The sequence below is a fragment of the Panthera leo genome, chromosome A2 (genome assembly GCF_018350215.1).
Source record: "Panthera leo isolate Ple1 chromosome A2, P.leo_Ple1_pat1.1, whole genome shotgun sequence".
Lineage (NCBI taxonomy): Eukaryota > Metazoa > Chordata > Mammalia > Carnivora > Felidae > Panthera > Panthera leo.
Genome location: NC_056680.1, coordinates 31,823,505 through 31,849,742, shown reverse-complemented (window position 1 = coordinate 31,849,742; position 26,238 = coordinate 31,823,505). Strand labels below are relative to the sequence as shown.

At 42.3% G+C, this 26,238-nt stretch overlaps 1 protein-coding gene across 2 annotated transcripts in view; it reads left to right on the top strand.

The window, feature by feature from the left end:
• ADAMTS9 (ADAM metallopeptidase with thrombospondin type 1 motif 9) overlaps positions 1-26,238 on the top strand; it is a 160,610-nt gene that overhangs the window by 63,680 nt on the left and 70,692 nt on the right. For both annotated transcript variants that reach the window (XM_042929907.1, XM_042929906.1), the window contains exons 17-27: positions 935-1,101; positions 1,194-1,323; positions 1,973-2,099; positions 7,869-8,079; positions 8,578-8,742; positions 11,016-11,180; positions 14,689-14,808; positions 17,696-17,800; positions 17,938-18,105; positions 19,903-20,172; positions 25,410-25,571. In XM_042929907.1, the coding sequence (XP_042785841.1) occupies positions 935-1,101; positions 1,194-1,323; positions 1,973-2,099; positions 7,869-8,079; positions 8,578-8,742; positions 11,016-11,180; positions 14,689-14,808; positions 17,696-17,800; positions 17,938-18,105; positions 19,903-20,172; positions 25,410-25,571 (1,790 nt within the window). The remainder of the gene's footprint in view (positions 1-934; positions 1,102-1,193; positions 1,324-1,972; positions 2,100-7,868; positions 8,080-8,577; positions 8,743-11,015; positions 11,181-14,688; positions 14,809-17,695; positions 17,801-17,937; positions 18,106-19,902; positions 20,173-25,409; positions 25,572-26,238) is intronic.

The following is a 26,238-nucleotide window of genomic DNA, read 5'->3' as shown; positions in this document are numbered from 1 at the left end:
GTTCATCTGTTTTGTCTCTTAAAGTCCTCATATGAGTGAAGTCATGTGATATTTGTCTTTCTCTGAGTGACTAGTTTCACTTAGCATATTACCCTCCAGTTCCATCCACGTTGTTGCAAATGACAAGATTTCACTCTTTTTGACTGAGGAGGCTCTAGTTCTTTACAGGAACTCTCTCAGTGGGGATATTCTCACAACGTGGAGGTTCAGCTGGCTTCTCCAAAGCCAGAGAATCAAGGAAGAGTTCCCCAATGCCTAAGACCTGGCCTTGGAAGTCACAATCTGTCATTTCCTCATAATCGCAGTGATTACACAGTCAGTGTTATTCCATGTGGGAGAGGACGACACAGGGTGTGAATATCAGGAGGCAGGGATCATTGGGGCCATATTGGAGGCTGGCTACTCTACTAGACCTCAGTGAAAAAAGTGACATTTAAGCATCATGTTGGCTGTGAATTTTCAGATTTCAATATCTGTGAAAGAAGACTAACAGAGATTCAACTAATCAGACTCAACTAATCCTAACAGAAAATAGGGATATTTGCATGGGAATCGATTTTGTAATGTTCAGTTCATTAGTACATATTTTCAAATCATGAGACTTTTGCTTCCACCAGTAATCCTATAATGTAGGGCTTGTATATCAAATGCCATGCTAATTAAGACCCATATATTATATTTCAGTAATATAATTACAGGGTCAGGTGTTTTAATCTCCATTTTAGAGATAAGGAAGTGGATACTGAGAGAGGGAAAGTGAGTTCCCAAGGCCACGGAGCTGGCAAATGGCAAAACTAAGTTTTGAGTTCATCCTGTCTGGCCGAAAAGTTTATATTCTTTGCACTCTGACTCTCTGCCTATCAGAGTGTTATTTCATAATTCAGACAGTGAGTCATTGGCAGAAAATCAGTGAATTCTCGTCTCTCATCTACAGCTTTATCAAGCAGTAAAGGTGAATTCTTACTAAATGGAGACTTCGTGGTCACAATGTCTAAAAGGGAAATCCGCATTGGGAACGCTGTGATAGAGTACAGCGGGTCCGACAATGTCGTGGAAAGAATTAACTCCACAGACCGCATCGAACAAGAACTTTTGCTTCAGGTAAAAACTTGGCCATGAGCCCACCACCCTTTCCTTCCACTTGGAATCACCAGACCTGCAAACATCGTCTCCATTTTGTCCACTTGTCCCAGGTGTTGTCGGTGGGAAAGTTATACAACCCTGATGTGCGCTATTCATTCAATATTCCAATTGAAGACAAACCCCAGCAGTTTTACTGGAACAGTCACGGGCCCTGGCAAGCCTGCAGCAAACCCTGCCAAGGTATCTACTTTTCGGTTGTGTTTTGGGGATTTGAGCTGTTTTTTGTTTCTTTTTATTTATTGTTTGTTTTTTTGGAGGCAGCCAAACACATGTGATCTATAAAACTTTCTATCTGCACGCATTCTCAAATCTCCTTTCCCTGCATCTTTCTGGTTATTTTTAGCTGGCAAGTTGAGCTTTTTAAGGGTTTCGGGATTTGTTGGCTTTCCTCTTTTTAAGCGATTCGGGATTTGTTGGCTTTCCTCTTTTTAAGCGATTCATATACATTGTGAAGCCAAGAAAGTCAGTTCTGCCACTTTGATTTTCCAGAGACATGGAGTTAGTAGTCATATTATGTGTCATTTATCTTGTTTCCTGTTGCCTAAATTGAGGGTTAGCAGATTACAGCCAGTGGGCCAACTCCAGCCTGCTACCTGCTTTTATAAATAAAGTTTTATTGGAATGCAGCCACACCTCTGTGTACATATTGTTTATGAATGGTTGCTTTTGTCCTATAATGGCAGAGTGGAGTGGTTGTCACAGAGGTCATAAGGCCCACAAAACCAAAAATATTAACTAATTAACCCAGTACAGAAAATGTTTGTCAGTCCCTGGGCTAACTAGTTTATAGAATGGGTGCTTTTCTCTGATTGTTTTCTTCCTTGCCTAGGGGAGCGGAAGCGCAAACCCATTTGCACCCGGGAATCTGATCAGCTTACGGTTTCTGATCAAAGATGTGACCGGCTGCCCCAGCCAGGACCCATTACTGAACCTTGCGGCACAGACTGTGACCTGAGGTGAGGCTGGTGTTTGCTTATGGTCTTTACTATGAGCAGTGAGGGTCTTGTAGGGGAAGGAACGGAAGGAAGAGACAGTGGTGTTTAGTTCCTCTTCCCTTCCTTGTGTTTCTGTGAAATAAGCTTCAGCCAATTTTCCATCCCTCTGAAACCAATTATCCAAGACATATGCCTGCGGATTTCCTGTTCTTCTCCTAAGAATTAAAAATAGCTAATAGAGTATGGCACTTGCCAAAAGAAGTTCTCATTTGACTTTCACAACTCAGTGCGTAGGTATTGTTATGGTCGAATCACATCTTACGTAAAAGTTTGGTATGAACGTCAACAGAAAAGGGGGAAATGTCATTTCTCAGAGCATCCGTATGATGTTCTCTATGCACCCAGAGTGTGTATCACCCAGTAGAAAAAATCGTATGCATATGAAAGTTGCATAAGAAAGTCATGGAAGCAACTAGAAGGAACTATAGCTAGAAGATATCTGGATATTACAAATGCTCTGTATTGTATTTAAGAAAATAGGAAACCTGAGGCAAGAAATAGTGAATGGGTACAGAATTCTAAAGCTTTCTCATTGACCCGCTAGGTTGACTATGTCAGGTTTGAAATATTAAAATAGCCTGGGTATTGTGTTGTGTAATCTGCATGTCAGTTAAATGCAGGTAACAGAAGTTGATGCTTTAATTCTCCTTTTACAGAACAGAAATTATCAGTGTGGAGTGGTGTGGGAAATTGTTAGGTTCTTACCGTTTGGAAGTGGCAAAGTGAATACTTAAGCATTTTGCAGCTTCTTTGCCATGGTGCCAAATCTGGTCAAATGATATTGGCAGCCTCTAGTGCTGGAGTGAAGATTATAAGGCCCTCTTGAGGCTCTGAGAGAAAAGAGGAGTGCTGTGATCAATTAGTAATGTCTGTCACGAGAGTAGGTGGGGGTGCCACGGTGTGAGTGCCACATCTTTGCCAGGCCTGACCTGGTGGCTTTGACTTCAAAACCCAGACTCTCTCTACCCCCGCTATACTTATGTCTACCCAGCAACAGTTACCTGCTTGTTTGATGAGCTTATTGCAAAGCATTGACAAGCCATTATAGAAAGAGAACACCCAAGATATTAAAAGGCAGACATTGGCACTCTGCGGTATTAATTCTTGTTATAGGTAATGTACTTATAAACCCATTGCTTCAGCCAGTTGAGTTGATTTAGTTGAATTAGAGTTAAGGTCTTTTCAGAAAAATAATTAGTTAGCTATTTGCTGAACTGAATCACCAAAGTTTAGGGAAAAAACTATGAATTAGTAAGTAGATTCCCTGAGGTACAGCTTCAATAAATTGAGAAAGGTGACATTTTCAGATTAGTCCTATATCAAATTATCACTGAAAATAATGATGTTCTGTAATTAATAATTAATTAATATTAATTAATAGCATTATATGTAGCATATAAGAATATTCTATGTAGCATAATATTATATGTAGCATATAAGAATATTAATTAGATTCTAACAGGAAAATATGTAACTGTTAAAATAGTTCTTAGTAAATGGTTGATGATTATTATGTTCAGAGTAGTTACCACCCCAAATAATATTAATATCAATTGCTATTACTAATTACTATTAATTAACAATATTAACATTATTAGTATTAATAATTAATTAATATAATTAAGAATATTAGTGTTGATTATTGGTTAATTAATACTAATAATTATTAATAGCAATTGATATTAATATTATTTGGGGTGGTAACTACTCTGAACATAATCGTCAACCATCTACTAAGATGTATTTTCCTATTAATAGAATATAATTAATATTCTTATGTGCTACATATAATCATATCCTATTAAAATAATTAAGGCTCTATTACTATCCTATTAAATTAATATAGGGCCGACATTAATATATGTCCTATGCAATTAATATTTTATTAATTCCCCCACAGAACATAATGACCTAAGTATTACAGTTAGCCTCCACTTTACAAATAAGGAAACGGGCTGAGAGAAGTTAAACAAAGTGCCTGAGGTCATACAACTATTAGTGAAGTGGCAGGAGTCAAACGTGGTCTTTCACAACCTGGATTCTATACTCTTAAACCCTAGGAGAAAGCCATTTTAATTCAGTCACAATGATAAGGGTTACTCGTTGATCCCGTTCTGTGAAGCTTTTCTACCTTTGCGCATAGAAACGGCTCCCAGGACTTCTGTGCCTCATCCCTGTCCCCTGACTTGGATAAGTAAGGCACTTGCTGTCACTTCTCCACGAGCAGAATCACACTGGGACTGGTAGAGTCTCAGATGATGACAGCCCATGCTGTGGGACTCCTGCCCACAGCGCTGTAAGCACGCTCTTCTGTGGCAAGGAAGGCAAGTTTGTACAAAGCATTTCAAGTCCTAGAATGTGACCTTAAGTAAATAAACAATTCTTTAAGAACCCTGCTGAAAGCCTACCTAAGGACCAACGCGAGGGTGGAGATGTTTGAGCAATTACTTCCAGAAATGAATATTCTTAACTTCAAATAGATTTAAAGCAAGCCACGATTTAGTTTGTGGTGTTGCTAGCGAATCACTGTTCTGCAGAGTTTCTCCTGCATTGGAAGCTTTCAGATGTAAAACAAAAATTAAAGCAAATTTTACAAAGTGAATGCAATTACAGGTAGCCTCAAGTCCATGAGACTTTTATGTAGAATGATACCAAAGATCTCAACTGGGTTTCTCCTCAAACTTTGTGTTATTGGCTTCTGCGGAGCTACGTGATACTTAGAACTTGGCTGCAGAATAAAATACCAAGGGTGGTAGTAATAATGATAACAGCTACTCTTCTTGAAGGCCTGGCTTGTGTATTAAATGCTATTCATGTTGTAGCTTATTTAACGTTTCGATAAATTGGACGCAATTTCCCCCCATCTTGCAGATGAAGACACTGAAGCTTGGTGAGGTTGAGTCACCTGTCTGGGTGTTGGAAACACCTGGGTGTTGGAGCTCACGTTCACACCCAGGTATAACTTCATAATACCCAGGTCAAACCAGAGCTTAAAGTCTCTTCATTTCATAAAGTAGGTGTGTCAAAGGTGCTATTGTAAATTCCGCATTTGGAGTAAGCCACCTTGTTTTAATACTTTAAAAAAAAAAGTACTTAATTCTACAGAAGTAGAGGAGGAGGGATAGCTGCTCTGGGAACAGGCTTGGGTCATAATAGGACCTCTGGCTGATCAAAGAAAAGAAAGTGAAGGAACTGCAGTCCTGCCTACCCTTGCAACTATACAGGTGCATTCTCGCATCTGAAATTAAATAGATCGTGCTTCCTTGTCAGCACTCAGACTCATTCCTTACTGAATTTTATAGACTGTCGGAAAAATAAAGTTGTTCGCTGAAAAATGTACAAAAATATATACCAAGCCCCAGAAAAGGTGTTCTGTCTTTCTTCTCTCTGTGGACCCGACTGTCATTTCATTGTGGTTCATACTAATTATTGCTGAATGTCTGTGGAAAACACTGAAAGACTGGAGAGAGGACTGTTACTGATGGATCAAACTCTAAATAGTTTTTCCCAAAGCGTGTTTGTGGAACACGAGTTCCACGAGATGATTTGTGGAGAACCAGTATGCGTGAGGAGCCTTACCAACTGTCTCCTCCCGTGTGGAAATGCATCATGTCATTTAACACTTGGAAGGCCCTGAGAAAGCCCTGAAATACAGAAACCTGCTTAAATCAGTAGTTCCCAAATTGATTCCTAGTTTTATGTACTTCACAGCCGCCGGCCCACCCACGGAGGCATATACATTGTTTTGTTTCCACTTATAATAAACACTTTGCCTCTCTGAAATATAGTCATAAAATGATTTGTCACATGAAATGAACCAAATGAATTCAAAACACTCAAGCTGAGACCACCTTCCAGGGAGAGAATATGAAGCGGGTGACGGCATTTTGAAAAGAACTTTCCTAAGGCCATGCTGTAACATTTCCACAGTCTCTTCCAGCTTCTCTGTTCAAATTCCAGGGATTGTGTGAATATCAGTGAGACTTACTACACTTGACCTACTGGTGTATTGTTTTTTGTGGGGGGCTGGGGGGTAGGGGCAGGACTCCTACCTCCCTTACCCGGGATAAGCTTTCTACGAGAAAATGGTGATGAAGGCAGAGAGAAGGTAGCCAAGAATCAAAGAGCAGATGAAAGTTCCAGATGCCTCTGTTGAATTGGACCGCATTTTTGCCTCACTTCCTCAGGGAAGTGAGAGTTTGCCCAGATTAAACTTTGACAGGATGAGATAAAGCTTTGTTTTACAATCCCTCATTTAACATGTTCCGGTGAGAACAAAATCCCAAAATACTGTGTCACTCTAACGGAAAATCTCAGTAGCCCACTTTATATGCCAAACGTAAAAGTTGGTCAACTCTGACCTACTTTTAAGCATTTGTGAGAAACTCCAAGATAAGCGTGTGGCCAGTACTCATTGTTTTCCAGCCTTGCCCCTGGACAGGTGTGGATGGAAGAATTCTTCAGGCTCCCTGTATTTGGCAAACCACCCAATTTCTGAGGAGACAATTAACAAGAGTTAATTCAAATGAAGAATGTAAAGAAATTATCCTTTTTTGATTACTAAATTGAACCAACAACCTACCTTTTAAGCTTATTTATTCATGCTCTTCTATTCAGTTTAGGATTTTTTTTTTTTTTTAATTTAAGCACTGACTGTGTTTTGGGGGCATTTAAGAATAACTCAATTCCTCAGCACACACAGAGTACATCTTGCGTCCCAAGAAAGGCTCATTAGAGGTATTAGGGATACAAAGATGATAAAGATTTGTCGATTCAATTCTGAATTTAAAAGTATATCATCATGGGGCCAGGAGGGATGAATAGATGAAGAACAGAATTTTTAGGTTTTTTGTGAAAATATTCTATGATATGATAGTGATGGATACATGTGATTTTACATTTGTCTAAACCTATGGAACATACAACACCAAGAGTAAGCACTCGTGTAAACTATGGATTTGGGGTGGTGCTGATATGTCAGTGTAATTGATTATAACACATGCACCCTCTGTGGGTAGAATGTTGATACTGGGGAGGGTATGCATGTGTGGGGGCTGGTGCCTATGGGAAACCTCTGTACCTCCCTCTCTGTTTTGCCATGGACCTTAAAGCTGCTCTAAAAACGTAAGTCTTTTAAAAAAAATTGTATAATTAAACTGTGTAGACTATGGTCCATGTCTAAAAGGAGCTTAGTCTTTATTCACAGTAACGTATACAGAGTTCAGCACACTTGAAATTCACAGTTACCCTCCAACTATCCGTGCCTTTAGTAAGTCACAGGATATTCACTAAACGCTTTTCAGCCTGGCCCCTATGAAGGAGGCTTTCTCGGGAGAGTTTCCAACAGTGGTGGTCTATTAGAAGCAGCCTTCTTGAGAAATGAAATGCTGAGTTGCATGAGCCTTTTAAATACAAAATTGCTTTTTTTTGCTCTGCTGAATTCCAATGTTTTCCTCTTTTTGGTTGCTTGAACTTCAGATTGACTGAAGGGAGAATCTTCACAAAGATGGCACCTCTGACTTCCACTCTGACTTCCATGTACATTGGCAGCCATGAAAAATACATTGATATGTTGGTTTAAAATTGGATTTCAGTAGCTGACTGTGGCTTTGGGTTTCGCGGTATTTGAGTTAAGGAAGAAAAAAGAACTCAATTTTTCCACCGGCTGACTATAAATGGGACATACATATTTAACAGAAATGTTGGTTTCTCCCCATTATTTATGCATAGGTGGCACATTGCCAGCAGGAGTGAATGTAGCGCCCAGTGTGGCTTGGGTTACCGCACACTAGACATCTACTGTGCCAAATATAGCAGGCTAGATGGGAAGACCGAGAAGGTTGACGACAGTTTTTGCAACAGTCACCCCAAACCAAGCAACCGGGAAAAGTGCTCAGGAGAATGTAACACGGGTGGCTGGCGCTATTCTGCCTGGACTGAAGTAAGTCGGTTCTCACTCGATGAGCGTTTTCTTGGATGCTAACTCTGAGTAGTTAATGATGGCTGATCAACTAATGGATTAGTGAGGGCTGCATTGAGAACCCCCCATTTAGACTTTCTATATACATTGATTTATAATGCCTGACCTCATTCTGCAGAAAAGAGTACCATGATCAATTTGTAATGTTTGATGATATGACATTGACCATGGCATGTGGAAAACCGGGGGCAGTGGAACAACTCATCCAATCCCCTTTTCCATACCCCGCAAACCGTTTCCAAATTTCTTTCCCTGTGTCCGTTTACTAATACTGACTTCACTATGAAATTGGTAAATAAATTGATAACATGAACAGATGCTCCCCAAATCACCACTAGAATCGGGTTGGGTGGGTGGGTGTTTCTTAAGGGCCGGAGGAGACACAGGACAGAGCCAGGATCTTGACCACGCTGGGTAGGAAACTTAGCAGCGGTTTTATTTCGTTCATTTTCCTTTCAGTGCTCCAAAAGCTGTGACGGTGGCAGCCAGAGAAGAAGGGCGATTTGCGTCAACACCCGCAATGATGTACTGGACGATCGCAAATGCGCACATCAAGAGAAAGTCACCATTCAGAGATGCAATGAGTTCTCTTGTCCACAGTGGAAGTCAGCAGACTGGTCAGAGGTAAGATAAGAGGACTCTTATTTCCTCAGGTCATCTGTGGTACTTTGAGTCTCTGCGGCTCAGTGCAACCTAAACCTGCTGCACCTTTCTGCCCCCTACCCCGGAGGAAGCAACTGTGGTTCCCCAATCTGCCCCATGGCTGCCGTACAGGATGTGACTGGTCCACTGGTGACCTCAGAGGCGTGGTGGGTTTGGCCGGATCACCCACTGTGATAGCTTCTGTTGGTGATTTTGAAGTTCCTGCGTCTTACCTTTCCTCCTCTTTGAGCCCCTGCTAAATCATTGTAAAAGAAAACAAGGGCTTTGTTAATCCGAAATCTGTGCTGGCTTAGAACTGAAGTTAAAAAGAAAAAGAAACAAAAGAGGTTTTCTACGTTCTCGTCTGTGAAATAAGATCGTTCAACCCCAGTAAGTAACCTATTGGACTCACCCATCCAGTTGCTAGTGGAAAACTTAGAAAAGAAAGGACTAGTTGAGGGTTCCAGACTTTTACCTGTCTCATCCCTTACCTGATGAAGCAAAAGGCAAAGCCTCATTGCTTAGCACAGGTGGCCCCAGGACAGCAAGAGAAAGAAGGAAGAGCCTTTTTCTTGCTTTTATGGTGCGGTATTAACACTCACTATTAACCCAGACCAGTGAGAGTCTCACCAAGCAGGTGACTGCCTCCGTCTTCTTTTATGGGAGCAAGGGGAAAGGAGAGCAGAAGTTCCCTTACTTGGGGGCCAAGTCAGGAATGTGGGGAAAGAGGTTTCCCTGAACAACTTCTGTGCCCATTTCCTTATCTCAACCATGTAAGCACAATATTAACTGTTTCCTTTCAACAGCAAATAAAATACGAATCTTAAAAGGATATTATAGATGCCCCTGAAATGGCTGAGAGTGAATGCATATGATTAACAGTGTCTGATTCCTTCACAAGTTAACAACAAACCCACTGTTTTTGTTCTGTTAACAAGCTGCCTTAGCTTAAACTCCAGTGTTTGGTTTTAAAAAGATGAAAGAAGGTAGTGGGTTAAAGTTTTACTTAGATAGCTAATGATAGCTAAAGGACCACTTCAAATCGAGTAACCAACCTTTGCAAGAATACTTTGTAAAATGGAGGTGGGGGGATGCTAACTATATATTCAGTATGATGCAACATTCCTTAGCTTAAAAACCTGGGAAGAAAACAGCAAAATGTTAATAATGATTATCCCTGGGTAGGGAGATTTTTTTTTTTAATCATTATAGTTTTCTCCTGTTTTTCTGTATTTTTCAAATGTTCTACAATGAGCATGGATAATGATAAGGATGATATTTAACATTTATTAAATGAACATATGGTAAGCACTTTATTTGGATTTTTTCGGTTAGTTTTCACAATTCTTTGCATTGGATACTACTGTTATCCCCACTGTGCAAATGAGAAAACTGAGGTACGGAGACATCACTTGCATTGGTACCTATAGCTGTTTGTGTTGGAGTTAAAACCCAGGCTGAGCCCCACACCTAACTCCTGTGCTAGGAAACCATGAATGTTGTTTTTCAGTACAGATGGTCCCCGACTTCTGATGGTTCAACTTCGCAATTTTTTTTTTTTAACTTTACGACGGTGTGAAAGCAATACACATTTCGTCAAAATTGTTCTTTGAATTTTGAATGTGGATCTCTCCCCGGGCTGGCTGTCTGTGGTCCATACTCTGGTGAAACTGGGCAGCCGTGCAATCAAAACCATATGAGGGTCAACAATGGATATATCCACAACCATTCTGTCCCCGCACAACAGTTTTATTTTTCACTTTCAGGACAGTATTCAGCAAATTACATGAGATAGCCAGCACGTTATTATAAAAGAGGCTTTGTGTTAGACGATTTTGCGGAACCGTAGGCTCATGTGAGTGTTCTGCGTACGTTTAAGGCAGGCTGGGCTACGCTATGATGTTCCGTAGGTTGGGTGTATTAAGTGCATTTTCAACTTAGGATATTTTCAACTTACGATGGGCTTACCTGGATGTAAGCCCATTGCAAGTCGGGGAAGTTCTGTATCTCGTGGCGTAGTGCTGTGCCGAGTTCATTCTGTGCTTGACACCGTCCAGAGCCTTTATCAATACAGAAGGAGTGAATGAATGAGTGAATGAATGAACGCATGAACGAGAGAAAAATGAGCCGTGCCGTATTTACAAATTGCTGTGGGAGAGGGCGCATCTGTTCCTCCTGATTACCCGTGAATAATCCCTGGGAACCACAACACATTGTTCAGAAACACCCCCGATTGTCTGTGCTTTTTATTACAGTGCCTGGTCACCTGCGGAAAAGGACATAAGCACCGCCAGGTCTGGTGTCAGTTTGGGGAAGATCGATTAAACGATAGAAGCTGTGACCCTGAGACCAAGCCAGCCTCCATACTGACTTGTCAGCAGCCAGAATGTGCGTCCTGGCAGGCGGGTCCCTGGGGACAGGTATTTTGAACGATAAAAGTTCTTAACTACATTCTTTCCTTCTTATCTGGAGAGGGCTTGCAGAGGGGCATTCCGGTGGTGGGGATTTAACCGCTGTGTCTCGTGACTTGCACTGGACCTCCATGGCGCCAGATCGAGCGCAAGACGCACTGCAGCCATTCTGCCCCAGGTCTGGGGGTTGCTGCTTTCCCCGCTGGAGCTGGTTATTCCCTCTGTAGATACGCGTGCAAGTCTTCGTGCACAGATTCCCACCAGATCTCCTGTCTGGCTGATGTTAATCTTTTTTTTTTTAATGTTTATTTATTTACTTTTGAGAGAGAGAGAGCACGTGTCGGTAGCGTAGGGGCAGAGAGAGAGAGGGAAAGAGAGAATCTCAAGCAGGCTCCGTGCTGTCAGCACGGAGCCCGATGCGGGGCTGGAACCCACGAACTGTGAGGTCATGACCTGAGCCGAAACCAAGAGCTGGGTGACTGAGCCACCCAGGTGCCCCCTGATGTTACCGTCTGGCATGCGACTGTGGGTTGCTACGGAATGGGGTCCAGTGCCTTTGGCAGGGGGTTCTGGACCGGGATTTGGAAGGGATGTTTTGGCTCCCGTGTCACGGTTCCAAAGCTCACCTCTCATAAACCAGTCAGACACTTCATACAGAAAGAGCGTGATCAAAAGTTGCAGAATCATCTCGCTGTGAAAGAATCTTTCCCATCGCCTAGTGTGTCGGTTCCACAGTCTGAACCTGAGCTATTCTTAAAGGAGAGACTGGAAGTCTCCCTTGGGCTCACATCTGAGAAGCCACTGCTCTTGAAATGAAGTCCTTCCCAATATAGAAGCAAAAGCATTCTGGGTACTATTTAAGTAGCACTCCAAGTTCCCGAGAGAAGCGAAACAGCTGTCTGCTGTCACTTATGCAATCTCCTGAAGAATAATTCTCCCTCCCCGCCCCCCTGCCCAGCCGCAACCAGTCTTCTCGTTTATGTCTTCATTTCCAAGATGCATGCAATAAATGAGAGCAGCTTTATTACTACCCCCTTACAATTTTTATGAACCTGATGTTCTTCTGAACCCTCCTGTGGTACAGCATCGCTAGTCAGAATGGCTGATCATATCTGATTATACTAACAAGGAGAGTCTCTTACACTCCTAAATCCAGCCTCCTTTTTTGTCAACATCTGCGTAGCTCTTAGGGAACGAGAGAAAGAGAGAGGGAGAAAGAGAACCCAGCTCAGAGTCACTGAGAAGATTTGCGTATAACATCTTTTACAACTGATGGGCGTCTTTTTTATCCTTGTCTACACCAAACCATCAGCGCACCAAGCCACGTTTCTGTGCGTCTTTCCTTTCTGTGGCTCCTTAATTTTCCATTATGCAGATGTACCGTATTTGTGTATCCATTCATACCAAGCTGGACATTTGGGTTGTTTGTACCTTTTGGCTACTATGAATAGTACTGAGATGAATATTCACGTACGAGTATTTGTTTTAGTACCTGATTTCAGTTCTTTTGGGTGTATCCCAGGAGTGGTATTGCTGGATCGTATGGGAAGCCTGTTTTGCTCTCTTTAACTGCCAGTTTTGCACAAAACCCGTACCATATTACATTCCTACCAATAATACACAAGGGTTCCATCTTCTCTACTCCATCCCTTTTTCATTATGCTTATTATATTCCCCCTTTTACATTATGGCTCTTGGTGGGAGTAAAGTAGCATCTCGTTGTAATTTTGATTTGGCATTTCCCTAATAACAAATGATATTGAGAGTCTTTTCATGTGCTTTTTGGACATTTGTGTATCTTCTTTGGAGAAATGTCTATTCACGTCCTTTGCCCATTTTTTAAAAGTTTGTAATTATGGTTAAAAAAACCACATAACAGGGGCACCTGGGTGGCTCAGTCGGTCGAGCGTCCGACTTCGGCTCAAGTCACGATCTCGCGGTCCATGAGTTCAAACCCCGCGTCGGGCTCTGTGCTGACTGCTCAGAGCCTGGAGCCTGTTTCAGATTCTGTGTCTCCCTCTCTCTCTGACCCTCCCCCGTTCATGCTCTGTCTCTCTCTGTCTCAAAAATAAATAAACGTTAAAAAAAAATTAAAAAAAAACACATAACATCAAATTTACCATCTTAGCCATTTTTATTTTTATTTATTTATTTTTTCAATATATGAAATTTTTTGTCAAATTGGTTTCCATACAACACCCAGTGCTCATCCCAAAAGGTGCCCTCCTCAATACCCATCACCCACCCTCCCCTCCCTCCCACCCCCCATCGACCCTCAGTTTGTTCTCAGTTTTTAACAGTCTCTTATGCTTTGGCTCTCTCCCACTCTAACCTCTTTTTTTTTTTTTTTCTCCTTCCCCTCCCCCATGGGTTTCTGTTAAGTTTCTCAGGATCCACATAAGAGTGAAACCGTATGGTATCTGTCTTTCTCTGTATGGCTTATTTCACTTAGCATAACATGCTCCAGTTCCATCCATGTTGCTACAAAGGGCCATATTTCATTCTTTCTCATGGCCACGTAGTACTCCATTGTGTATATAAACCACAATTTCTTTATCCATTCATCAGTTGATGGACATTTAGGCTCTTTCCATAATTTGGCTATTGTTGAGAGTACATCTTAGCCATTTTTAAATGTACAGTTTAATCGTTCCTCTTTTCCCATTTTTTAACAAGGTTGGCTTTTTGTTGTTGAATTGTAGTTGCTCCTTATAGTGTGGATTTTAACCCTTCATCAGACATATGATTTACAAATAATTTCCCCAATCCCATGGTGGGTTGCCTTTCTACTCCGCTGGTGGTGTCCGGTGATACAAAAATTTTTAACTGTGATAAAATACAACTTGTCTTGTTTTTTCTTTTGTTCCCTGTGCTTGTGGTAGAATATCCAAGAAATCCTTATCCAAGAAAGTTCCGCGTCATGGAGCTTTTCTATTACCTTTTCTTCTAAGAGTTTTATAGTTTTACCTCTTATGTTTAGGTCTTTGATCTATTTAGGGTTGATTTTTATAAATAGCATGAGGTAGGAGTCCAGCTTTATGCTTTTTCATATAGACAGCTAGTTGCCCCCAACGTATTTGTTAAAGAGACTATTCTTTCCCCCTACTGAAGGGTCTTGGCATCTTGGTTAAAAATCAATTGGCCATAGATGTCCAGGTTTCTCTCTGGACTCAATTCTATTCCATGAGTGTATATAACTATCCTTATGTTAGTACCACACTGTTTTGGTCACTGTAGCTTTGTAGTGAGTGTTGAAATAGGGGTATATTGAGTCACAGACAAGGGGTTGAACCCCTACACATAGAATTTCAATGGGAGATGGAAATAATTCCAACCATCGTTAAATATAATTTGTGCAGAGCAGGACTGCCCACTTTAACCTAGGTTCTTTGGGTGCTAGCCTTCTGCTCCACTATGATGGAACTACTTTTTTTCTTATAGGACGTTATGAGGAAAGTTAGGGAAAGAGAAAATTTGCTAACGTGTGCATCCCTTTTGTTGTATTTCTTTCCCTCAGTGCAGTGTCACTTGTGGACAAGGATACCAGCTGAGGGCAGTGAAGTGCATCATTGGGACTTACATGTCAGTGGTCGATGACAATGACTGCAATGCAGCCACTAGACCAACTGATACCCAGGTGAGTCTCCTTTGTCCAGCCCAGTGATTGGCTTTGGGCAGTAGGATGCCAGAATTTCCCAGTGGTTCAGTCAGAATGGAAGTGCTCTAATGGGTAAGTGTGTAGGTAGAGTAACCAGATGATTAAGTAAATGGTCCAGATTTACCTGTTGGCTATATTTTGAATCTAATATTTGGACATACAAGTTTCATTCTTCTCTGGTTATTTGAAGTGTAGGTAGGTCTGATTCTGATTTTTTATTGGCTAGCAAATGTTGATTGTTTGGTCTTGTTTTCTTGAGCTCAGAGGTTTTTTTTTTTTTAGTGATTTTAACGTAGGGCTGAGCAAATAGTGTTATATGTTCAGGCAGCAACTTGCTAGAGCTGGCTCGTACCATCGTACCATCTCACAGGAGCGGATTGGTGAATGTTCAGGAATGTTGCGAGCTAGTTGCTAAATGTAGACACTAGTAAAAATTGAAAATATAAGCCTATAATTAAGTAGATGATATTTCAACAAAGCAGATAAATACTCAAAACACATTTTTCCATTGCTTTACTACATTTTACTATTATCTGTGACCTTGAGGTTATTTACATTTACATGTGTGTCCATGTGGTGGGAATATTACATAATGGTAAGCTATTGCACATCTCTTCCCAAGTCTGTGTTCATCGACCTCAAGCTGGTAGTTTGAAATTGGCTGTGGTGAGAGTATTTACACCACAGGAATCAGCAAATGCTATAATTGAGGGTTAATTGATTATTTTTAGACTTAAGAAAGTGATGGAGAAAATGATACTCATATGCAATCTACATTATGTTTAAAAGAGTCTTCTGTCTTTAACTGTTACATTGGAAATAACACATACAAATATCAAGGAAATATTCTTCTGGTATTTGGACATTATTGTCTGATTCGGTGTAGAAGTCATTCACGTCGTTGGTAGATGAAGTTCTGACATAGATCTTGTTTGTTCCACTTTCTCCTTACTCTTCAACATAAACAAAATAGCAGCTCTCATTCATGTTTGAAGTGCACTCATTCAGCAATTACAACCATAGTTTGGCAACAGATTCAAGAATTCAACAAAAATCAGCGACAGTATTCTGTGAGACTCAACTGGCTATGTGGAATTTAAAAGAGAGCATTGTATATTTTATTACTATATGTAAATTGTGTACTATACAGCCTTTGTATCAGTAAACTTTGTGATAACCAAACAAACATATGTATACATATATAGGTGTATATGGGCATGTAATATGCGTGTGTATACATGTAAATACATTTCTACAAACACACACACGCACTCCTTTTTTCTCAAGAGAGCCAGCTGACCATTACTGCCACTACTTCCTCCTTATGGGCCATGATTTTAGCATCATTTATGGAAAGAGACTATGTAAAGAGAAGACTTGGGTTTCTACATCAGTTTTGCTAACTGCCGAAGACAGGACTTGAACCCTGACCGTGCCCAGAGCTCACGCTCTAAGGCCCCCTTTGGCCAATGCGCTGATTCCATTCTGAGGGCCCTCATTCTGTCTGCACTTCCACATGTATTGTGAATGGATGAAAAGTGCCAAAAAGTACAGGAATATGGCAGTGTTGTTCATGTTGTCACTGATTGATGATAAAATACCACTTGTGACTTGTGTCCCCTTTATTATCTTTTTTTTTTTTTACTTTATCGAAATGCTCTAAACCACCACAGGCTAAATGCCTGCGAAATGTTAGCTATTCCATCTGAATAGTCATGAACTGAGGATTTAGCAACTCCCTTAGAGATTCAGAATACTCGTTTCTCTCTACATTATTCTGTAATATTCAGTGGAGTACAGGGTGGCTCCCACAGTTGAAGCATATGGACCATTTCTTCACTGTGGGAAAAGTTTCCTGTGGTTTTCTTTGGACCACCGGCAGAAGAATAGGCAGGGTCTGGAGCCAAGTAGCGGAATTTCCCCATTCAGTTTGTAAGCTCCCTAATGTCAGGCTCGGTCCCGAGCTCACCACACTTTGCACCATGCCTGGCACATTCAGTAATTTAATGGATATGTATTTAATCAAAGAGTATTTGCTAAATTGTGAGCAAGTACGTACTTCTGTTTCCCCATCTGTAAATCTGAAAGTATTATCTACACACAAATAACCTCAATTCATTATAGGGATTTCCTGAGTGACTGAAGAGTGTTATTTATATACATTCCAGGCATTGGCATATTGAATAGACCTCTTATCTAGATTTGACCATCAGAACCTCGGGAGTTCTCTTTGGGTAAACCTAGAAAGCCAGTTCATGATTAGCAAATTCTGATTAGGAAATTAATTGAAATGTGAAAACAGAATTTGGTCTTCGGAATTTTTAAAAATTAACAACTGATATATATTTTCTATTTTGAGAGAGAGAGACAGAGAGCAAGTCGGGGAGAGGGGCAGAAGGAGAGACAAAAAGAATTTAAGCAGGCCCCATGCTCAGCGAGGAGCCCAAAGTGGGGCTCGATCCCATGACCCTGGGATCTGACCTGAACCAAAATCAAGAGTTGGACGCTCAACAGACTGAGCCACCCAGGCACCCCAACAATTGATAATTTTGAAAGGATATCCTTTTCTTTCTTAACTTACGTGCCATTTTGCAATCGCTTTTTTTCTTTCCACATGGACAGGCAAATAAATATGATATTAACAATCACCAAGTAAATCCCTGCCCTATATCAGTGCATTCATGAGGTGACTCAGATTATACCCCATTTTACAGTTGAAAAAAACTGGGGCCGAGAGATGCCATGTGATTTTCCCAGAATTCTGAGGTCTTAGAATTCTTCACTCTTATATTTTTATTCACCTTGACCCTTAAAGTGTGCATTGACTTCAAGGTAACTTTGACTTTCTTCCCCCTCTCCCATCTAGGACTGTGAATTACCATCTTGTCACCCTCCCCCAGCTGCCCCGGAAGGAAGAAGAAGCACGCAGAGTGCGCCAAGAACCCAGTGGCGATTTGGGTCTTGGACACCAGTAAGAAATAGATGGCAGACATAGAGAGGGTGGGAGGGGAGGAAGAGGTTCTCTGACTTGACTGTAGTAAGTGGGTTGCTGTCCAATGAACCATCGTGTCCAATAACATCCCTGCATTATCTCACTTCAACACCCAGTGCTCAGCCACTTGTGGAAAAGGTACTCGGATGAGATATGTCAGCTGTCGGGACGAAGACGGCTCTGTGGCTGACGAGAGCGCCTGTGTGACTCTGCCTAGACCAGTGGCAAAGGAAGAATGTTCTGTGACTCCCTGTGGGCAGTGGAAAGCTTTGGACTGGAGCCCTGTAAGCGAGTGGATTCTTGGGAATTGGGAAATGACTGGGGGAACCATAGAGGATGACTAACGACAGGTCACAAATGTCAATGGGTACTGTTTTATAATTGGACTTAGTTTATGATTTAAATTATTTTGCCTCCTATGTGTGCGGCTGGTATGAATCTTGGCCGGATGGGCAAGAAATGGATGTTGTTAAAATGTGTAAGTCAACGTGCAGTTGACTGATGCCCCATCCTGTTGGGTTGACTGGAAAACCCGGTGTTGATTGGGTCCCATCGGAATGTAATAGGCTTGTGGAGCACCAAAAGTGCCAGGGAGAAGAGGGGGAGTCAGGAAAGAGCCTCTTACCTTGAGTCTGGGCGCCTCCTAGAACCCAGACTCTTGAAGTTCAGAGGTTCTTGGCTTCTCTGTCAAGAGTGGGAAGTGGGAATCCTCATCCAATGCTATGGGCTCGGCCTCCTGTGCACACCAGGCACCATCTATGGGCTTGTGCAAAAGTAGAAAAACCTTCATTTTCAGGCGGCACCTGCCTTCTGCCTTGCAAAAATCCCAGCGATAGGGAAATATAAAGCTTAGGATAGGTGAGGAGAGGCCATCAGGAAAATAGAGAAGTAATATCTCCATAAGTATCATAACGTAAGTACGAAATTTGAGCGATAGATTCAAAGAGAGCCGTGTAAAAATCCAGATCTTGACACATACTGGCTGCATAACCTTGAGCAGTCTGGTTAAAGCCTTTGAACCTCAATTTCTTCTTCTTAAAAGACCCAAAAGAGTACCTATCTTACAAAGATGTTGTATTATTTGAGATTGCCTATGTTAACTACTTAGGACAAAGTAGGTGCTCAATAAATGATAGATAATCTCACTCTGATGCCTTGAGCTTCCAGTCCATCCGTCCGTCCATCCATCCATCCATCCATTAAATACACCTGTCTGTGCACCAGATATTTGTAAAAGCTTAGTGTAGAAAAAGCAATGAACAGCAAATAAGAAAGTCTTAGCCTTCATGAAGATCATTCTGATGGAGGTTCCAGTCAGTCAACAAATAAAGAGAGAGATTTAGCAACAGACACTGACAAGTAGTAGAAACAAGTCAAGCAGCATAATAGCATAGGGAAAAATGGAGTATGCTTTTAGACAGCGTGGTCAGAGAAGGCCCGATAGCACGCTGAGCAAGACTTGAATGAAGTGAGAGAGTGAGCCATGTGGGCATCCATGTTGTACGGGGAAAGATAGCAGCAGTTACAAAGACCCTGAGTAGAGAGTGTTCTTGGCATGGTCAAGAAACATCCATAAGACCAGTTTGGCTGGAGTGCAATAAGTGCTAGGAGATGGGTCGAGGAGGTCGCCAGTGGCCATATCACAGAGGGCCTCCCAGGCCAAGGTACGGACTTTGGACATTTTTCAAAGTGAGTTGGGAAGTCACTGGAGGAAATGGCATGATCTTTTATTTGTAGGTGTCATAGTTGCTGATACGTGGACCACAGACTAGGGCTGCAGGGAGGGGTTCGACATTGTAAACAGGAGCCCAGCTGAAAAGCCATTGCGGTACTCCTGGCAGGGGAAGGTGACAGCAGACACGGTGGGGAATGGATGGATTGGGGTATCTGTGACGACTGAGCTGACAGGGTGTCTCAGTGAGATGGCTGCAGGGTGGGAAGACAAGGGAGCAGACACGGATGATGCCAGAGTTTGGGGTCTGGGCAACCGAGTGAGCGCTGAGCCACTCACAGAAAACGCACACTGATGGGTTTGTGCCTGCCAATGACCGACCCTTTCTCTTTCTGGGTGTTCGACGTAGTGCTCCGTGACATGTGGGCAAGGCAGGGCGACCCGGGAAGTGGTGTGTGTCAACTACAGTGACCACGTGATTGATCGGAGTGAGTGCGATCCAGACTACATCCCAGAAACCGACCAGGACTGTTCCACCTCACCATGCCCTCAGCGGACCCCAGACAGCGGTCTCGCTCAGCACCCCTTCCAAAGCGAGGATTTCCCCCCCAGAAGTGCGGGCCCCAGCCGCACCCATGTGCTTGGTGGAAACCAGTGGAGGACTGGCCCCTGGGGAGCAGTGAGTATTCCCTGAAGTCCTTCTCTACTTTGCTTTCTTCTCCTTCGCCCTTGCAGCTTTGGGGGCAGACAAACTAGAAACACCTCTGAAGCCCTTTTTTCTCACAAGGGCTTGGCCTTATACATTCCCATTTGTTTTGGGTGAACCCTAACGGGTTCATCACAGTCCCTGAAAAGTTGTCCCCCGATAGTGCCTGCAGGCCACCTAGAAGTTGCCTTAACTGGGGGGGGGGGGGGGGGGCGTATCACAGCTGGACAACAGCATCAGGTGGCTTCCTAGGAGGTACCGTGAGGGCCAGGATGATTGATCCCGGAGGCGGAGGCGGCAGGCAGCTCTTACCTGTAAGGAAATCAAAAGGACAGAGGAAGTTTTCTGATAGGGAGCTCTTAATGAAAGTGGTTTTCCTTCTTGCTGTTTTCTAGACGAGTGCAGTCTCAAAGTGGCGTGGTCCATGCATAATTTGTAGTAGTAGATCATTGTCCTGGACTGAGGGGAATCACTGGTCCAGATAATTCTGTGCTTAGGGGAACAGTACCAGAATCTAACGGCGAGCAGCACAGGCTCCGAGTGAAGGTGCCTCTGTGTGAGCCAACGACCTACACTTTCAGATTTTGAGATATTTAGCATGCCCCCTAGTCTCAAGGAGCCTCAGTTTCCTCCTTTGTAAAACAAAGTGAACAATTCCAGCTCTCCTGGGTGGTTGTAAGGAACACATGTGACGATGGAAATAAAGTGCTTTGCGCGCTGCCTGCCCCAGAGTGAGAATTTTCTCAGTATTCTTATCATTGCCCTTCACGTGATGAAGACCTTGAAAAATATTGAATTTTAGGTTTTTCACTAAATATTTTTTGCAAAGTAATTATATTGTGCAATACTGGGCATGTCTAATGGGACTGCAGGAGGGGTAAGAGAGCAAGGGACCCCACATAGGTGTGGGAAGTCGAAAGATGTCTAGTAATCACCCCGGGGTCTTCGTTCTAATTGTTTACTCTCAGTTTCCTTCGCATACCACTAATTGTGTTTAATTATTTCTGAACTAAAACGCATTAGAAGGAAGCTGCGTGCTTCCCACTGTGGTTATGTTTCAGTAAGTGAGTTTTTCTTTCCTGTGACTACTGATGAGCCGTCAGCCATTTCCACCCAGTACAAGTATTGGATGTCCGCAGAACGTCTGCCATATTGCCCAGGACCTTCGCCATCTCATTCTCCTTGCTGGCTTACCCCTTCCAGGCTTCCTGGGCCTGGGTTAGAAGAGATTTGGGTTCAGAGAAGTTAACAGGTGATCACAGGAGGTAATCACTGAGTGTCCCGCAATTTTTCGGATTGGAAAATTTCCAAACTCATGTGCGTTCTAATGATAGCACTAGAACTCTTTCAAACAAAATTTTAAAGCTATTCTTACTTGCGACTACATTTGGAGATGATGCATTCTTTTAAAATTGAATGATTCTGCCCTTGGGCAGTGTTCCAAATTAGGGAGGATTAGGTAACCTTTTTGCAGCAATGGGCAATGCCTTTCTTTTCCTCATCGTGTTTTTGTTTGAGGACTTTTTTCCCCCCCTAAGTTAAGTGAGGCTGAAAATGGACAATGTGATTTTTTTGCAGCTCTAGCCTGACCTGCTTCCAGAAGGTGCATGTTTGCTTGGTGCAGTACACAAACCACGGGATTCTTCCTGCTTTCCATGGCAGGAAAGGCAGCAAAGAATCTTCAACACTAGAGAATGGGAATCTAATGTTTTCAGTGGATTCTGGAGTAAATACCTCAATTTCTAGTACATTCCTGTATAAACCTGGACCCTGTGTGAGGTTTGCCCCCGTTACCAATTAGGGGTCTCTGGTTGTGAACAAAAGAAACTGACTCTTTCAAGTGAAAACAAGACCAACAAACAAAACTTTTCGTTTGGCCCCGGTAGAGGCAGAGACCAGAGCACCTTCAGGGATCTAGCCTCAGGGGTTGGCAAATCTTTTTGGCAAAGGACCAGATAGTAAATATCTTGTGTGAGGCGGACCATCTAGTCTTTGTCACAACTAATCAGCTCTGTCGTTGTAGCACAAAAGCAGGTGTAGACAATACATAAATGAGTGGGCATGCCTATGTTCCAATAAAACTTTATTTATAAAAGAGGGAGCAGGTCATATTTGGCCCTCATGCTGTGTCTTGCCAGCCCCTATCTAGATGGAACGGTAATTAGAGGGTAATTTTTGTAGGGAGTTTCTGTCTTAATAGATCCCTCTTAACGCTCATCTACCCTGCTTAGGATCTAAATTCTCAGGCAAGTCTCACTGGCCCTGCTTGTTTCACTTGCCCACTCAGTGATCAGGGAGGGGCATAGTATATTAATACATATTCTCCCCCAAGATGACATCCCTTGGGGGAAGAAAGGTTCATTAAAGGAGAATTGGGCTGCCAGATATAAGGGGAAGTGTGCTAGGCAAGTAAGAACAACAGATGACCACCACCTCCTACCCCTGCAGAGACCATTCCTTCTCATTTTGGCCAGTGTGGATGATAGGTACAGGGTTTTTTCAAAGAGATGTTTACCTAAGAAAATATGTCATCTTAAAAGTACAGGAAGATTGTTACCAAAAGAAGTCCAGAGTGAAATGCTGCAACATGGAAGAGAACTAAGAATCCCTGTTAATAAAAATAAACATTTTTTAAATGGCCATATTGAACCTGGAGAAAAATGATGTAGAGCCCTTTACTTGTCTATGGGATTATAAAGCCCCAGACAGGCCCTGGGTTCAGATGGTTCAAGACTGTGCTATGTAGTTCCTTGGCCCCAGCTGAGCACTGTCTCCATCTCTTTGGTCAGATTTTCAGTAGGAAACATCTTATTCGTCACTGGACAGCCACTGGAGTGGTTGGCCATAGGTCAGGTGACCAGCCTTGCTCCATTCAAGCATATTGGAGGCAGGGTAGCATGTGGTTTATAGAGCTGTTGTTTCCAGTAACGTTAATTGAACCAGGCTGAATATCCTGTGACTGCTGCTATGTGAGCTAACAGGGACACAAGTTATGGCACTGAACCCTCTCAAGGAGCTTACCACACTTCATTGAAGCAGTAATGTTCACAGGTGACAAAAGAATGAGACAAGATTGTATTTTCAAGGGAAGAACTCAGGGGCCAAAATATATATTACAAATGCACTTACAATATGGAAGTTCCTTCCTAACATTATATATTTTGGTTCCCAAACAAAGCCAATTAAAATAATGATTTTGTGTTTCCTGTTACGTCCTAAGCTGTTTAAAAATAGAAAACAGGGGTGGCTAGGTGGCTGAGTCAGTTGAGTGTCCAACTCTTGATTTAGGCTTAGGTCATGATCTCACAGTTTCATGAGTTTGAGCCCCACGTTAGGCTCTGTGCTGACAGGATAGAGCCTGCTTGGGATTCTTCCTCTCTCTCTGCCCTTCCTCTGCTTGCTTGCTCTCTCTCACAATAAATAAAATAAACATTAAAAACATTAGACATAGAAAACAAGTATTTTCAAGTTTAGAGTCATTATACCAGAATCCTCCGAGAATAGAAATGGCCTTTTTGTAAATCAAAAATTGCCTAAATTTTTTTTTAACGTTTATTTATTTTTGAGACAGAGACAGACAGAGCATGAACGGGGTAGTGTCAGAGAGAGAGGGAGACACAGAATCCGAAGCAGGCTCCAGGCTCTGAGCTGTCAGCACAGAGCCCGACGCCGGGCTTGAACTCACAAACTTGTGAGATCATGACCTGAGCCGAAGTTGGAGGCTCAACCGACTGAGCCACCCAGGCACCCCAAAAATTGCCTAATTTTTTTCTCAGGCAGAAGTCATAAATCTGTTTTCTGGCTCCACATTTTAAAATTATACCCGATGTATTTTAAAGTCACCCGTAATTTGTCTGAGATGGGCAGAGAAATTGAAATTCGGTCCAACAATAAGCCAAAAAATTCAGAGCTTTATTTGGAACAATCTGACCAGCAAGATGCATTGTTTGCACGTATTTTGAAATAACCCTGGTTTGAGCTAGGATTCGACAGAAAGCACAGGTCAGCCATCAGAACCCAGAACAAATGGGGCACTGGGATAGCTCAGTTGGTGAAGCATCTAACTTTGGCTCAGACCAGGATCTCACCATTTGTGAGTCCAAGCCTCTCTTTGCCTCCAGCTCGGAGCCTAGAACCTACTTTGGATTCTGTGTTTCTGTCTCTCTCTGCCCTTACCCTGCTTGCTCTCTCTCTCTCTCTCTCAAAAATAAATAAAAATTAAAAAAAATTTTTTAAAAGAACCCAGCACTAACAAAAAAAAGTTGTCCAGTGCAGTTGGAAGCTTAATAATTCATGGGAATTGTGTTGCTTTGAGGACAAGTTGTTATTTTATAGGCAAACTGATTTTACAACTTAGGGGTCACAGTGAAGGATACTACCAAACACATTGGTTTTCAAAAGATAAGGACATTATGGAAAGAACAAAACCACTCAAGATGTAGATAAATAAGAGAACTATGAGAAGCTTGTGTGGGAAATTAGCTGCACTGCAAACATAATTCTGTGACAACCAAGAGAGGGAGCGTTAGAAAGTGCCCCTGAAGAGAGGCTTGTCAATGTGGAATCCAATTAAGGTCCTTGGGGAAGTAAAAAATAAATTAAAAAGCAAATCTTGCTGCCATCAGCCACTAAAGTCAAGGCTATTCTGAAGAGAGAGACGGGAACATTCCCTGCAAGGAAATGATGTCTTAGTGACGTTCCGCTACGCTTTGGGTAACCGAATGAATTAATACGGAACTTGACTTTCAACAGTGGTGTCTCGTTAAGCATGTACTTTGACCTCTGTGTTGAAGTCAAATGTTGGTTCTAAATGAGCATTTGGATTTTGAAAAGAAAAGAGTTTCTCAATAGGCTATGGTATCTGTTAACACCTCTGTACTTCTCAGAGCTGCAGAGAGGTTAAAAGAAGACAGTAAATGGAATTGCTTTGGAAGACATTATCACGCATGGGGCATCTTTTGAACACTTCGTGAGTGCCGAAAGTGTGCAAGGGAGAGGCCCTTTTTCTGCCCTCCAGGTTTTTATAAGGCATGCCCAGTAAACAACCCCACAGAGTGGAAGTTCTCATAACTGCTTTTTGACCACGGTGGGAAACTTGAGAACGGATTCTGTCACATTTGTCTCTGACTTTCCAACCAGCTGCTTTTCGGGTCGCTGAGATGTCGATCGAGGTAGGGATTAACCTGTTGACTGATGTCTGATGTGTTCAGTGTTCCAGTACCTGTGCTGGTGGGTCCCAGCGACGTGTCGTGGTATGTCAGGACGAAAATGGATACACTGCAAATGACTGCGTGGAGAGGATAAAACCCGATGAGCAAAGAGCCTGTGAATCTGGCCCTTGTCCTCAATGGGCTTATGGCAACTGGGGAGAGGTGAGAGTGAGCCATCCTTTTGCATCTCCTTTGGAAAGAACACAGAGTAATTTTGCCGACCAAACTGTGCTGTTGTTCGCAATCTATGTTAAGGGAGAAGAATGAATTCTGGTGAGAGCTTCTTGATTGGGGATTAACCACGAGACCTGTCTTAATTCCAGACCATCTTAAAAGTACAGTCATGACCCATGAGAAACAGCTTAAACACATAGGAGAGGAAAATTAGGAAAGCATACAGATAAATGCTAGGCTAGATTGTTTGTTAACCTCTGCTGATTAAAAATTGGACACTTTGAAGGTAATTGGACATATGTGTTAAATTGGTCCACGAAGACGTTGCCATCCCTTTCATAGTTTGGGGCTGTTTATAATTTACGCTTGTTCCCATGGCATAATCATTCTGGTGTTCCAAATCCTTGACGAAACCAGAATGAATAGGTGCTGTTATTCCTACCGGAGGTGATGCGTTCTAATGGTGGACGGGAATAATTAGCTCTACGACCTCAAGTAAGAAAACTCTTCAGCTGTTACCTTTTAAGAGTAATGACCAATGAGGGGCAATAGAGTATCTGGAGCAGACAAAACTGGGTTCCGTTCCCGGTGCTGACTCTTCCAAGCTTTGTCGCCTGGGAAAATTATGTAACTTTACCAAATGTCTGTAGCCTTG